Raw genomic sequence first — 15,573 nt, 5'->3', positions numbered from 1 at the left:
TCTGTACTGGTGTGCTGATGTTCTACAGTATACCAGCTGCCAGAGGTGAGAATACGTGCCAAGGTCATGCTCGGCATGGGTTACCAAAATACGCGAGAGAAAAGTCACGCTGAGTTAACGCCCAAGTGCGTCATAACTGCAAAAAAATATTTTGATATGTTGTTTTCTATTCTGCAGACGTCCCAGGTATTGAGTAGCTGTGTCTGACTCAGCAGATGCGATCTCACACCCAAACACACTCCTGTCCTCCGTAGATCTCTGCTTTTCCGGGATCCTTCACCAGGATCCTTCTGAAACGATAATACCGGCTAAAATAAAAGCCGCTGGTATACTAATAACTGCAGGGGAAATTGGAGAGAGTCAAGGAAATTTCAGTTGAAGGGCTAGTGAGGTCATGATGTTGAATCATGTATGCTTCCCTGCTGGTTGCCTGGATATATTTTTGTATTGAAGTGTAACTTATTATGACTGAATCATTCAGGACTTTTATATTTTCATCAAATGCCATTACAGAATAGAGACATGAGAAGTTAAAATTGTTCATTTGAATAATTTTCTTTTTTCCCTCTTGTTTTCGCAAAAGTGATAACACACCATATGGTCTTCCAACTTCTGATGTTAACACAGCTAACACTATCTACTGTGTGACTGATTCACACCCAATCTAACAAGGCTACAAGTGCACTATTTAAAATATATTATCACTGTCAGGTGAGAACCACGTATCTCCAAAATATTAACTTTTCAGGAATGAAGAAAAAACGGCCTTGTTTTTAGCCTGATGACGATGCATTACTGATTTTATCCAATGGGTTTTCTAGTTTCATAAGCCCAACGGGTCGGACATGTAATCTTTCAGTTGAAGTGAAAATACGAAAACCATCAAAACTGGAGTTACAAGGTTTTCACACGATAAGAGTGATATATTACCTATGCTGATTTTATTGTTGTACTCCAGTCAATATCCAGTAAACAACAGATAATGACCTGCTCAGTGCACAATGACCTGATTAACATCATAGGCAATCTTTCATGCATTCTTGGGTCTACACACAATTAATATTCACTGACCACAGTTGAGAGAGAAATAAATTAGTTTAGATGGAATAATGGAATAATGGATAATGAAACGAAAAGGAAGTATAAATAGAAGGAAGAGACGTACCTGTATTCGCTCGTCCCAGCGCCAGTGTTCAAGCTCACAGGTACTCCTTTGCCTCCTTAGAGAGAGAATAGAGGAGGAGGAGGAGAAAAAAGATGACAGGACCGGAGAGGGCGGGAGAGGCGGAGGAAAGGAGTGAGGTAAGGAGGAGTGGCAGTGCGTTGTCCTTTGTTTTTTATCTCTCACCACACTTTAGACATCAAGACGAGGAGCACAGGTGTGTGAGAGAAGGATCAAGAAAGAGAGAAAGAGACATAAAGAGAGAGAGGTTAGGACCGGATGGGGTCGGGAGTGGGATGGGTGGAGAGTCACAGCTCGGTCACTTGTGTGTGTGTGTGTGTGTGTGTGTTTGTGTGTGTTATGTGAACGCGTGAGTGTGTTCTTTTCTGCCCATTCAGGTCTCAAGGGATGGCTCGTCCCTGTGCTTGCTGCCCCACCTCTCGTGACCTCTGTCCCGTCCCCACAGGTCACCCTCACCAGGCCAGCGATGAATATTCATTAGTGTAGTGACACGGCTTTTTAAAGGCTCGTTAGCATACTGAGACTTCAGCAATAGAGGACATTTACATTCAGAGTGGACAGCTCTGTGTGTGTGTGTTTGTGTGCGCGTGTGGGCGTGCATGTGCGTGCATCTGGCAATTGCTGCGGACCTGTCTCATATTGTCTATGTATAGATGATGTTGCCTGAATTAGAACCTTAGGATGTGGTTTCTGCAGCAACGCAGAGATCAAGTTCTGGCCCCGCCCAGTTCACCTTGAGATACCAGAGATGAGCGGAGATACTGTACAGAGGCAGAGAGCAAGAGAGAGAGAGAGAGAGAGAGAGAGAGAGACCGAAGTTAGCCTGACTCCACATAACCTCTCTCCATGACTCTCTCTCTCTCTGTATTTCTCTCACTGTTTACAAACATTTTTAGAACAGTTCTGGTGATTCATCCTTTAAAAATGTTTGTGATTTAGACAGCGTGATACAGCTTGTAGGGTGACTGACTCAAAGTCTCAATCTCAAACTGAAATACAGTAGGAAGCCCCCTTTCATCCTTAGTGCTTTTATGTCTGTATTGTCTTTGCTAAAACAGTACTCAGAGTGAACTTAAGAAGAATTTACCACAAACAAATGAAATGTTTATTTGTAGTAAAGTATGAGGAAGGCTTTATGTGTTGAGTGTGACTAAGTGAATATATAGTATAAGCAACATGAAGTGTGGACTATTGTCCTACTAATTTGATTTTACATTTATTTAGGCCTGTGTATTCATTAGCATAAGAGGCCATGTAGGGCTAAATTTAAACTTTGCTGTTCACCCACACACACAATATTTACACAAACTGGCAATTACATACTATAAATACTGACATGCATAAATATAGGCTGCACGATGTAACACTTGCACAAGTATACAGTATGTAAAACACTTGTGAACCAATATCAATACCAATGTGAAAAGCAAACTTTGAAGTTAGCCCTTCACAGTCTCTCATAAAAGAGACGAATGTACTGCACTGTATTGAAGAACTATCCATTACATATTAAATGACTGTAATGTCATTGATTTATATGGGCAAACTAAGTATACAGTTTCAGACGAATCAATCCTCCATGCACTAGGTGGCGACATGAGGCTTTTCTGATCCAAATTGCACCTAATTAACGACAGAAGAAGCCTCGTTTCTAGGATACAGAGGGAAGCGTTTCTGTCAGTTTGCTGGTGAGTCTTCACAAATTAAAGCTTTTGTTGTTTGAAACGAATGTTTTCTCTCCGTTTTTATACTAGTTTGACAGCGCTCCGTTCAGTCATAACTACGGGTGATAACAAAACATGTTCCCCAGAGCAAAGGAGCTCAGTGTAACTAACGCTAATGTTAGCTAGCTAGCTGTTAACTTAGCTACAGTATGTTAACTGTAGTCGAAATTCAAGCTGTCTTTACTGCAAAAGCATACCGTAGGTTAAATCTTTAGAGCAAAAGCACACCATCGTTAAAGGGACATAATTATTACTTAACATGAGGGATTGTTGTAAATACCTCAGTTACTGAGTAACATGGTTTGTGTAGGCGTGTAACCATCATCCTAATTTAATAGCCACCATGTGTTAAATGCTGGTAAAATTTGTCTTTGGTGGATAAATCAACCAGGGATCACCTGCCGATCAAATTTGATTGTCTTGGTAATGTTGAGTTCTGTTGCACTATGATTAATTACAAACTTGATCCATTATAGGTGAGGGATGTTTATTTAAATTAACTCACATGTACCTGATTCTACACATGGAATAGCACTGTAAACGGGAAGGGTGACATATTTCTATGAAAACTGTACATTCATTAATTTGGCCAGGTACATTTTTTTAGTTTACTGATAGAAGCCGCTGGCAGGTGAGCCAAACCGTTAATTTTGGACACTGCATGTGATGCTAAATGCTGACTCACTAGGATAATTCATGTAATATAAATGAGAAAACCCTGGACCAGTAGCCAAATGTTTTTTATTCAGTGGCAAATGGCCACTGAAACAGCGTCTCACACATACAACTCTTGCCTAACCCTTCTTAAAGCTCAGTCTCTGTGCCTCACCAGGGTTGGGGGATGCTGCAGGTGGAGCGTCTTCACCTGAAACATGTCCTGCAGACAGTGTCTGTGCTGGAGGCCGTGGTCTTCCGCAGCTTTGGCCCAGATGGGGGTCAGGTGCTGTTCACCCATGATACAGGACAGGTGATGTTGAGCCGCAGTGGGACACGCATCCTCACAGCACTCCGACTGGAGCACCCACTCGCCAGGTAACATGCAGACAATTTCTCTTTAATGCTGTTTCACTATGACTGTTTTAAGAATGTGAGTTGGTCCTGTGCTAAATATCCATGATTTTTTGTTGTAGGATGGTGGTGGAGTGTGTGTGGAAGCACAGTGCTTTCACAGGGGATGGATCCAAGACCTTTATCCTACTGCTGGCGTCATTACTACGGGTGATTGATGCAGCGGCCTCCAGGGAGCCTAATGTGTCTCACACCTATACCTCCAGGGAAGCAGCGGGGGCTGCCACTGCCAGACACTTGGCAGACAAGCTGCTGGCATTTGGATTGGAGGAGCTGGGTGATGTCATCACTGTGGGAGTGGTCCCTTATGGAGGTACTCTTTCGTGGGAGGATGGAACTGCAGACGCACAAGTCCCAGCTCACACTGACGCAGACACACACACTGTGCAAAAGCTGTTGGCAGCCTTCTTTCACACCCGGCTGGGGCGCACCCACTGTGACTTTATCAGCCACCTTACCTGTGAACTTCTCTCCCACTGGAAGCGTAAAGACGACCCCCCTTCATCGACACTCCGTTTTATAAACGACAACTTCCCTGCGTTGCATACACCTGTATCAGGCTTCCCTATTAGTTGTTCACGTTTGATTGAGGGACAGGTCATACACAGGGATTTCTCTACACCATGCCCTCACACTGACCACCAGCCAATCAAAGCTGTAGTGTTCACTGGCTACCTGCAGCCAAAAGTGCTCAATGCAGGAGCAGTGCTGGAGCTGGGAGGTGGGGAGGAGAAAAGAGGGAAGGAGAGAAGTATTGTGAGATATAGTGCCTGGACAGAGAGGTCGCTAGAGTGTGTGATTGCAACCTTGCAAAGTTTGGGTGTCTCTCTGCTCCTCTCTGCAGTGAAACAGTCAGAGGCCGTTCTGGCTTTAGCTGGACTGGCCAAGATGTGTGTGGTGGAGTGTGTCAGTGAAGACGAGCTCTCTCTCTTCACTCAGCTAAGTGGAGCTGCGCCTGTCTCAGACTCCTGGCTGATTGGACAGGAGCATGTTGCTAAGCTGACCTTTTGCCGACCTATCCTGCTGGGAGCCCACAGGTTTGAAAACACAACTCTTTCACATTCATTCATACACACACAGACACACACATGCACACACCACAGGGCTTTGATTATTGAAGTTTGTTCATCTTGTTGATTCATGTAAATCGTAATTGAAATGTCTTGTTCTCTTCCACAGGTATGTCCATGTGGCTTTCCATGAGTCTGAGGAAAGGGCCGTGGTCAAACCCTACAGTCTGGTGATTTGTGGCCCGGGGGAAGGGCAGACAGACCAGTGTGCATGTGCGTTTCGAGATGCTCTCCGCATGCTGATTACAACTTGGGAGCCCATGCGTACAACTGCAACTACAGTGGTGAAGAGAACCTCACACTCACACAAAAGCAGATCTTTGCATGTGGACAAGCACGCAGACAAAACCACATGCACACCCATCAATGACACTCCCTCCCAGAGGTGTGTGTTGGAGCCGGGCTGTGTCATACCTGTTGGTGGGACATTTGAGTTTCTGTTACATCACGCCCTCCTGCAGCGTGGCTGCACTCGCTCAATCTCAGATCTACACACCTCATCTCACACCAATACAGGTTTACCTGCTCTGTCCCAACTGTTGGCAGATGCTCTACTGAGCGTGCCCCGGCAGATTTACTCCCACAGTCCTCGTCGCTTCCTGCACACTCAAGTTCTGGTCCTGAGTTATATGCAAAATTATGGCCACCCATTCAGCCCCATACACAAACATGAGCATAACAGATGTCCCATGCAGAGTCATGGTAGAAGTAATGGCCCTCTGGAGGACAGTGAACCAAGCATGGATTGTTGCAGAAAAGTCGACGTAGTGTCAGAAGTTTCTGTGTTGGACTCAGGCCTTGAATCTGTCTCCTGTAAATACCAACTGATTCTGGCCGTGCTGCAGTGTGTCAGAAGTCTTCTGCGGGCGGACGCTGTGCTGCGCACACACACACCGTTACACACACTGCCTCGCAGACACTCAAACAGTTCCCTGGAGGACACAGAGGAACAGGATGGGGACTGAGATGACATTGTGTCCGGAGATAAATACCATCAACATGTTTTCTCTAAACACTAACTCAGGTATCATTCTAAAGTTGGAGGAATTGATTCACACTTGTGCTCAGATACAATTATTGTACGACCACATTATTTTTTGCCCCTGTGCAATATTATTTGTAATGCATTTGTTTGTAATATAAGTGTTTTATACTCCCACAGAGAAATGGTAAATAACATTTCATGTCAGAACTGTTGTGTTGCACCGTTTATAGGCCTATAAAATGTTAAGTTGGTGCTGTACCACCCTGTCCTGAATCAAGGCTAGGTTTGGCAATAACAATATGAGAAAAAACATTGAATGACTCAGAGGTAATCTTTGTCTAGGACAGAACGTGCATTTGTTATCGAATAATTTTGTCGTCCCCTGCTCTGTGATCTATTGTGTGCTAATGTGAAGTTGTGTGAGAGTGTAGAAGTGTTTATGTTGGCTTGTCTCCTTTTGAATTCTCATCACAGTTCCTTTTTATCAACATTCCTCTCCCTTATCTCCGCTTTCCTGCCCTGTTCCTTTGGCCAGTACACACTGTGTTTACATAAATGGCATAGACACACAGCAACTAGCACACATTGTCTCACAAGTATACACACTCTTCTTCTATAATGTGTTAACAGTGTTATCTCTATTATGGGGGCGGGGAGTCAGAAAGGGCAACACCCAGCTGTCGACACCCCAATCAGAGTTCACTTCCTGCTTTCAACCCCCACGACCGTTACTGTGATCACAGGAACATTCGGCCAATCACAGAGCTCCATGCTGAACCTTTTGGGAAGTTGTGAGTCATTTGAGTTTAACACTAACTGGACTCCCATGCACGCGTGCGCACAATTACTTTGTAGGCCCAATTTGGAACACTGTAATTTTCCACAAGTGTACTGATGGGATAAGATGAGATGGCAATCCATGGCTTTGTTCTTGTTTTGGATCAAACCCTAGATGAGTCAAACATGATGATCATAAATAACTGAAGAGAAAGGGGGTAGGAAGAGGGGGAGGAGGAGTTGGGGCGTCAGGCCCAGTGGTCAGGTTGTTTATTTTTCCACTGTGTGCATGGAAAGAACCTGGAAGTTGTTTTCGGACTTACCCAAGCACCTTCACCCTTGTAACCCTTACATGCCCTGTATATCCTGGTTGATAAACCGTACACAGTGGCTTTCTGAGAACAGGCCCAGTGGAAGAATTACACTTCATTTGACTCTTTTGCACTGTGTGGACAGAAGTGGCTGTGTGCCATATTATAATATACCCATAGCACTCGCTGCATAAACAGATTCAGAGGTTATATCAGAGCTGACTGAGTTAGTAGACTGTGGTTTATTTGGCTTTCTTTACATCTTTGTTTCTGTGCAACATACAAGTGCATACAGTATAAATCAACCCAATCTCGGTGAGATGAAAAGGACATTATAAAATACATTACATCATTCATCAAACTGCATGTACCGCACAACCACCTAAGTTTAGAAATCTTTTACAAATGAAAAAAAAAGACATACAAAATAAGTCAGAAACTTGAAGGCGTTTTCAGCATGGGCAAATAGGGGGACAGAGAAAGAAAGGAGAGGAACAAATGAACAAGTGTTATTACACTGAAGGAACCAAGATGCTACTCTAATGCCAAGCTGGGAAACATCACACTGACCACAGTTCACAGCCTGACATTTCATTGGCTACTAGTCACCATGGTTTGATTTCAATGTTATTAGAGAAGGAATGATAGGATTTCATTGGCTATTTGCTGCATTGTGCTGAAGTGGTGGTGGTGGTTGTTTTTTTTGACCCTGGACCATGACCCTTCTTGCCAGTGGGTGGCCCGCAGTGATACAGACAGAAATGTGCTTAAAATACAATAATATGATCTTTTGTTGAGATAATTAGCAGTTCACAAACACTAATTTCAATCAAATGACCACAAATTACACATTTCTGTACTACATTTCCATTGAAGCACAGATGACACCCATTCTATAGTGGGGCCTATCAACCACATCGCATCTATCTAGTCCAGGAAGGTTGGCCTGAGCGCCGGGCGGTACAGTTACACCTGATGTATAAATCATCCATCACGTAACTCAGCAGATGTGTATGATGTAACGATCAGGAATATCTGTATCGAGCCTAGCTTAGCTTATCCCCCCTGACCGAGCAGTGTTTCTATTGGCAGTGGAGAGTCATGTGACTCTGAGAATGACATCATGCAACATTAACAAGGACTTGGGGGTGCGATGGTGGGGGTCGTCATCACACCACCTCCCGGGACTTCCTGATGGCGCAGCACAGGAGCATGCTGAAGATCATCCCAAACACCTGAAAGAGAGAGGGGGAGAGATACTTTAGTTTTTCACTGAATTCATGTCTCTTTCTTTCCAGCTTACTGAGCAGACATGTTGACATTCTGTGAGTTACAATTAACTATCAGACGCTTACCATAACAACCCCGATGGTGATGCCCACTCCTCCTATGATGTGAAGCTTGGAGTCAAACACCTCATCGATGGCATCAGGACAGCTCTGCAACGCACAATCCATGATTCCTTTTATTCTTTCTCCCTCTAAACCCATGCTGAACATGTGTTATGGCACACACAAGAGACTGGCTACAAGCATGCAGTCTTCCACAGGCTTCAATAAACCATTGTTGCCATAGTAACACCGCAAGAAGGGTGAGGGAATTAGTCTGCAAAGGGAGGACTGATAAACTTGTGTGACACAAGTGTGACCATTATGGAGTTGACACAATTGCCTTTGCCCCCGCGGAGCCGAAGCATGTCTGACATCTGTTAGATCTCTCGGATCGTCTCTCGTCTTGACTGATCATTTCTCATTCTGCATCTCTTGGCTTAAGTGCTTGAGTGTGTCAGCATCCTTTCTAAACATGCATGCAAGGTAACTGTACCTTAGTAATGAACTGCTCAAGCAAGTCTCCCTGGGGACAGGTGTCTTTGGCAGAGTCTACTACAGTACCAGTCGGTCCACAGCAGTTCAACTGAAAACACACACACATACACACACTCTTAGAGAACCAGATGGGTTACAAGAAGGAAAAAATGTATCGCTAATTTTCTACAAAATGACAGTGTTTCAAGTTGAAATTAATGAATGTACAATTGCTAGACATCCTGGCAATTAGGGAAAAAATATTTATTTAATATGGACAATTTAAATAAGCTTCATGTGGTGAGCTGATTTTGAAGAAATGTTTCACTGTCATCACCTCACAGTGAGAAAAAACTCCAGTCTGCATTGCCAGATACTAATTACCCACTTCCTACTGGAACGCATTAGCCTGGGAATAACTTTTGTGCCAAATTATCTTGATCAGATTCATGTTTGGCTCAAAGTTGAGTCACAGCAACTACATGACTCGGTGTAGCTCCGATCAAAGATGGCTCACCCCAGTTTGAATCACCCGCAGTGTCTCGCGCAGCCGCTCATCTCCTGTGGACTTGTAGTTGTTGTATGTCTCCATGTAGAACGTTGTGATGTCATCAACAACCTGCAGCACACCACAAAGCAGGGAAACATTTTAATAAGACACTGGGAAGCAGATGAATGCAACTTTTTCACAATGTCTTTTAAATCCCTACTTAAAACTTTCTTTCACAGAAAAGCCTTTTTTTTATTTCACTCACCAGTTGTGTTTTTTTTTACTGCTCTTATTTCTTTTCTGCTTTGGCTCTGCTTTTTATTGTGCTTTGTTGTAATTGTTTTTGGCTTTTATTTTTATTTTTATTTTTATACTGTGTGCTTTTGACTGGTTTTATTACCTCTGTTTTACTACCTCTGTTTTACTCACTTGTCGCTGTAGAGCACTTTGCTGAAAATAAAATTAGATGCTAGATAAATACAATTATTATTATAATGTCAGTTACCTTTCTTATGTAAGTTACCTTGCTTTGGTTGGAGAATCCCCAGATTCCAGCTGCGACTTCAATGGCAAATATGATGAGCAGGAAGAAGAAGAACTGCACAAGGGATAGACAAAATCAATATCAGCTAAGGATCTTTGTGTGTGTGTGTGTGTGTGCGTGTGTGTGTGTGTGTGTGTGTCTGCATGCATGCTTGCTTGTGCGCATGTCTTTTGCAAGTTTGCTTGCGTGCGTGCATGTGTAAATACTGTAAGGTCATTTGACTGGAGCTGCACCCAATTAACATAGACTCCTCCTCCTGAGAGATTTAGTGCAAGAAGATTAGAGACAGACAGGGAGGGAGTGAGGGAGGGAGGGAACAAGTGCGAGGCAAACAAGAGACTCTTCTCTGGCCTTGAGACTGTTCAGTAAACACTGATGAAGAGAGACATCTCATATTTCTTACTTAGCCCAAGGTCAGTCCACCATCCACACTTGCTAAAGTGGGATAATCAGCCCAAGTCCAAGGCTTAGCTAGTGCTGCTGACTGACAACACTGGCAAAACTTGACATTACTAGCCTCAGAGAGAATGAAACTCTGAATTTGAAGGTGTTGAAAAATAATTATGTTGTTGGTTAGTCAGGAAAAGTGAGTAGAGTGAGAAGAGACAGTTGATTAAGAATAAAGAGTTGTACTAACCAGTCCCAGCATACAGGGAGACTCCTGGATGGCTCCACAACATCCCAGAAAGCCCACCACCATCATCAGTGCTCCAGCTCCTATCAGGATATATACACCTACAAGCAAACACACACACACACAGACACACACACACACGCGTCACAGATATATGCAAGCATATTTTGAGTTTTGCACAAAATTGAGCCCACATGAACCCAAATCCTTGCTGAGACTTATGTCTTATGTAGCAGTTAAAGTATATTTACTAAATGATGAATAATTATCCCTCACTGAAGTTGTTCTAAATAATTTTCAGGCTCCAAGACATCAAGGCTGAGAGCATCTTACCTGTGTAAAAGACATACGGAGAGTCTGATCCTTCAAACAGGCCTTTGGTCTTCGGGTCGAATCTGAGCCACAGGCCTATGGCCAAGACAGCCGTGCCTGCAAGCTGATACACAAAAACACACACATATATAGATTATATTATCACATACAGTGCACTAATTCTGTTCATTTATTGAATGTACTGTACACAGCCTGGGTGTACAAGTCCACAGCAGCACAAATCTTTAAATAGGCCATAACGTGACAGCTACTTCTGTTTTTCCTCATCACAGGCTAAGCTCTTAACCACAATTTAAGCATATCTGCATAGTTCATTAACATGACTTAGTGTCACATTTCTAACAAACCCAGACAAAATCACACTCAGCCTCTCAAGGCTTAGTTTGCAAGGAGAACTCAACAGATAGCAGAGAGACAGAAGCAGCAAACAGAGCTTTCTAACTGCCACAGCCACACTGATTTTTACCAATCCAGTGGTTTCACATACACTGCAAGGGGGATGCAGGGTATGATGTAATGTGTGTGTATTTGTGTGTATGTGTGTCTTTGTGTACGTGGGTGTGTAAATAATGGTATGCCTGTGAATGTGCTATTGATGATGTAACAGCCTAACTAGACCAGAGAACAAGACCAGTCTCATCATCAGAGAAGATGGCGGGATGAGAGAAAAGAAAGCAAGGTTCCCTGCTTGCTCCTTTATGTATGTTTATGTATGTATGTTTATGTATGTTCACACACATTCCCTTATTATGCATCATATGTCCTTCAGGCTCTTAGTGTTTAGACTTCACACATAAAGTAGCATATGAATCCATGCACCACACATAAATGTACGTGCATGTTCTCATGTTGTGCAACAGACATGCGTACTGACCCATTCTCTTATTCAGCTTCCTGGTTTCAACACAGTATATAGATAAAATGGCATTAAGAATCTCTCCTCCACACAAATTAATGTTTGCACATGGTGTTATATTGCGCAATGTGCATACACATGCGCACACTCGCTAGCTTGGCCAGCACATAGACGGGTCAATGAATTATTAACTTAGCCTGAGAGCCTGTGAGAGATGGTGATCTACTTCAGAGAGTTTTTATGTGTATGTTTGATTGACCTTTCCCCACCCTCTATTTTACTGTGTTTATTTTCTGCTGTATAATCTCCTCTATGTATACATGTTCCAGTGTGTGGATGAGATGCTAGACTGGAGCAAAAAAAAAAAACACAGATAAAAATCAGTGCTACTAGTTGAGGAAGTAGCCTACGCTCTTTGTCCACAGTACTGGCCCTTTGCCTCACTTTCTCTCTTTCTCTCTCTCTCTCTCTCTCTCTCTCTCTCTCTCTCTCTCTCTCACACACACACACACACACAAACACACAAAATAAGAAGTAAAGCACACCTACCCAGAAGAAAAAGTTGAAGATAAACATGAGATACTTCACACACTTGATTCCCCCAGCCAATGCCATGTTGACTCAGTTCACAATGCACGCTATGAGCGTTCAGTAACAAACTCCTCTCCTCTCCAGGAAATGAAAGCAAAATGGTGTCAGTGAAAAAAAAAAGACTTCAGAAGCAGAGTGGTAGAAAGAGAAAGCTGTTGCAACGCCACACCTTTATTGTCACCTGATCATACAGGTAGGGAGGGGAGTGGCGAGGGCTAAATGAGACCAAGTGTAGTGTTGCTCCTCAAATTGATGACTTCTATTGTGTATGTGCTAGGCCGATTCATTCCTGTCTGTCTGTCTCGTTTGTTCTCTGTTCATGCCTGTATGCATCCATACCTGTGTGTGCAGGATATATGGGCATACAGTGTGTTAAAACCGGGCAAGTAGCAGCACAGAGGGATCTGTTGAGGCACGCTGACATGTGACTGATCATAAACTATCCGCCTAGCAGCATATCTTCTGTATTGGTGTCTGAATTGATGAAAGGGGGTCGGGAGCTTTGTGAGTTCGGACTGAGTGGCTGGCAATTGAGTTAGCTGTGTGTGTGACCATGCTCGCTTCAGTTGACCTGCTGAATCTAATCAGGCTGCTCTCATATAACTATACAGTACTTTCCAGTCTTATACTCCTAGAAGCAGTTATGACTGAGAGCAGGGTTTAGCCCGGGTGTGTGAACTGTGTTCTGTGGATGCAGGGACACAGAACTACACATGCACACTCTTGCACAAGCATACCAATGCCACATACAAACACACACACACACACACACACACACACACACACACACACACACACACAGACACTCTCTCTCTCTGTCTCTCTCTCTCTCTCTCTCTCTCTCTCTCTGGGAAAACCCTGTCTGCCCTGTAATCAACAGTTACCAATTGGGTTACTGCTCTATCTATAGCTGCAGAAATTAGAGACATCTATAAAGGCTGGCACACACACACACAGATCACACGGTGAGACACACCCTGCAGGCTCAATAGGACATAAATAGCCTACATGGGATATCCAGGATTCATTCACACATAGTGGCTGGCTCCCAGGCACTGACATGCGCAACTCTTCACGTCACGTGACGGGGCAGAAGTCTAATTATTCTATCAGACAGATTCAAATAAAGCGTCTCCCTCCCCCAAGTCAATTATTAAAATGCCGTGCGCGCAAACTCCAGAGAACGCGGTGGAATTGGGTCACTCGGCCACTGGGGATTATTCTGCCAGCCCGGTCGGTCTCCGCACGCATTGGGACACTTCTCATTTAGTCGTGGCCAGTGAGCAAAATCATTCCAAGAACACCTCTGAAAATAATGTGACCAGTAGCCGATCGTCTGGTCTTTATAATAAGTCGAGAGAGCGTGTAGTAAGGTTGTCTCGGCATGATTCTGCATCTGGGACAGCCTACTTCATTCACTATAGTGGCCTGCTCACACATGAATGCGCATACACACACAGCGGGCGTGCACACACACACACACACACGCACACACACACACACACACACACACGCACGCACGCACGCACGCACAGAGAGTGAGAGAGAGAGAGAGAGAATACAGACAGGATGTATACATAATTTTCCATGAGAACAACAACTTCCCCATAGCCTCGCTTCTTTAAACTCACCCAGAATACCAGGTTGAAGGCAAACATCAGGTATTTGATGCACATCTCTCCTCCCGACAGCGCAGCCATAGCGATACTTATGCAATAGCCCACACTTCTCGTTTTTATCACCTATTCAAACCGACGGTCGAATAGAAATAGAGCTTCTAAATAACAGTATGCAGAGGGAGGTTATTCCCCGACGCGCCGGCACTGATACGCGCTTCGTGCTGTGCGCGCCTGTAGTGGTCCGCCCCCACAATACCGAGATAGCGGACTGCTAAGGCAAAGCCTCATGTAGCATGTGCCTCTCTTTATTTTTATATTTCTTTCCTTTTCTTTCTTTTTCTTTCTTTCTTTCTTTCTTTCTTTCTTTCTTTCTTTCTTTCTTTCTTTCTTTCTTTATGTTTTTTCTTTCTTTCTTTCTTTCTTTCTTTCTTTCTTTCTTTCAAAAATTCGTTTGCCTTTCCCCTTTCTTTAACATTACCTTGATTAAAAATCACTATAATATTCCTATTGGAACTTGTATTTCTGTTGTAGCCTACTCAGTCGTGATTTTATGACATTGTCATGCTTTATATTATATAACCTATAGCATCACTATAATAATCCTATAGGGACTTATAGTGGGTTTGTATCAATAGTGATTTAATAGTAACCTTATCGTACCTGAGAGTACATCTCTTATTGTATCACTATAATATTCCTATAGGGAATGTAGGCGCTGTGATATTTGCACAGTCTCCTTATAAAATGTATTATAGGATGACTATAGTTCTTTTTCATATGGGAAAACTGTTGTATCCAAGGTAACCTGCAGCAGTCTGTCTACGGCATCCCTACATAAATTGGTATAACAATGCATTTAAACAATGCTCTTCTGTGGGCTATAGGCTTATCCTGGTTGCAAGTTCCCCAGCACCCTGCTAGTGCGATGACGTAATCTTCCAGAATAAGGAAAGCGCGTTCACGGATTGAATATACATGAATGAACACGGTGCACGAGCCTGTCCTCGCTACATCGTTCCCATAGAGGCCGGCTTGGATCCAGCACACACACACGCACGCACGCACGCACACACCCACACACACACACACACACACACACACACACACACACACACACACAGTGGGCAACCTCCTATTGTTCAAACCTCCAATATAATCTTTTGTAGTTTTAGTAATGTAGGTATTTAATGTTGTATGGATGCTGTAGATTTTGTTCTCTGTTCTATGAGGAAAAGCCTTTAGTCTAACCATGATTACTCCAGTGTTCAGCCTGGGCTTCAATGTTTAAATCAGTCTTTGGTTTTAGTTTAAAGTGACTGTATGTTAAATATTTTGAAAGAAAACTAGACATGTCTATGTTATCAGGCCACAGAATACAGCAGCTATCGAAGGTTACAGATCTACAAGTTGGATTGTTTATGTTCATGAGATTGTGATTCTGACTGTGAGTGTGTGTGTTTCGGTGTGTGTGAAGGGGATGCTATTTCTTTTTAATCTCTCTCTCACTTTTCCTATATTAACACCTGAGACTCTGGAAGGAGACAGGTTCCCAGTGTGCGTCTGTGTTTATGTGCATGCGATAT

At 43.4% G+C, this 15,573-nt stretch overlaps 2 protein-coding genes across 3 annotated transcripts; one reads left to right on the top strand and one right to left on the bottom strand.

Annotated features, from left to right (window-relative positions):
- The first annotated feature begins 2,850 nt into the window (after window positions 1-2,850).
- On the top strand, window positions 2,851-6,407 carry bbs10 (Bardet-Biedl syndrome 10). The gene is made up of 4 exons (XM_071927248.2): window positions 2,851-2,871; window positions 3,740-3,939; window positions 4,038-5,012; window positions 5,155-6,407. The coding sequence occupies exons 2-4, from the start codon at window positions 3,749-3,751 to the stop codon at window positions 6,008-6,010; spliced, it is 2,022 nt and encodes a 673-aa protein (XP_071783349.2). The 5' UTR covers window positions 2,851-2,871; window positions 3,740-3,748; the 3' UTR covers window positions 6,011-6,407.
- A 934-nt stretch (window positions 6,408-7,341) lies between these two features.
- Window positions 7,342-14,205, bottom strand: cd9a (CD9 molecule a). 2 transcript variants are annotated; one of them, XM_071927281.2, is made up of 8 exons: window positions 14,003-14,205; window positions 10,925-11,027; window positions 10,595-10,692; window positions 9,937-10,011; window positions 9,441-9,542; window positions 8,943-9,032; window positions 8,474-8,557; window positions 7,342-8,353 (listed from the first exon to the last, which is right to left on the bottom strand). In XM_071927281.2, exons 1-8 carry the CDS (start codon window positions 14,069-14,071, stop codon window positions 8,288-8,290), a joined length of 687 nt encoding a protein of 228 aa, XP_071783382.1. In that variant the 5' UTR covers window positions 14,072-14,205; the 3' UTR covers window positions 7,342-8,287. The 2 variants fall into 2 exon arrangements, with proteins under 2 accessions (XP_071783382.1, XP_071783383.1); XM_071927282.1 differs by lacking the exon at window positions 14,003-14,205 and adding an exon at window positions 12,330-12,494.
- Between the last annotated feature and the right edge of the window lie 1,368 nt (window positions 14,206-15,573).

The sequence above is a fragment of the Centroberyx gerrardi genome, chromosome 4 (genome assembly GCF_048128805.1).
Source record: "Centroberyx gerrardi isolate f3 chromosome 4, fCenGer3.hap1.cur.20231027, whole genome shotgun sequence".
Taxonomy (NCBI): Eukaryota; Metazoa; Chordata; class Actinopteri; order Beryciformes; family Berycidae; genus Centroberyx; species Centroberyx gerrardi.
Note: the sequence above shows the minus strand (reverse complement) of the source record. Positions and strands in the feature narration are given on the sequence as shown.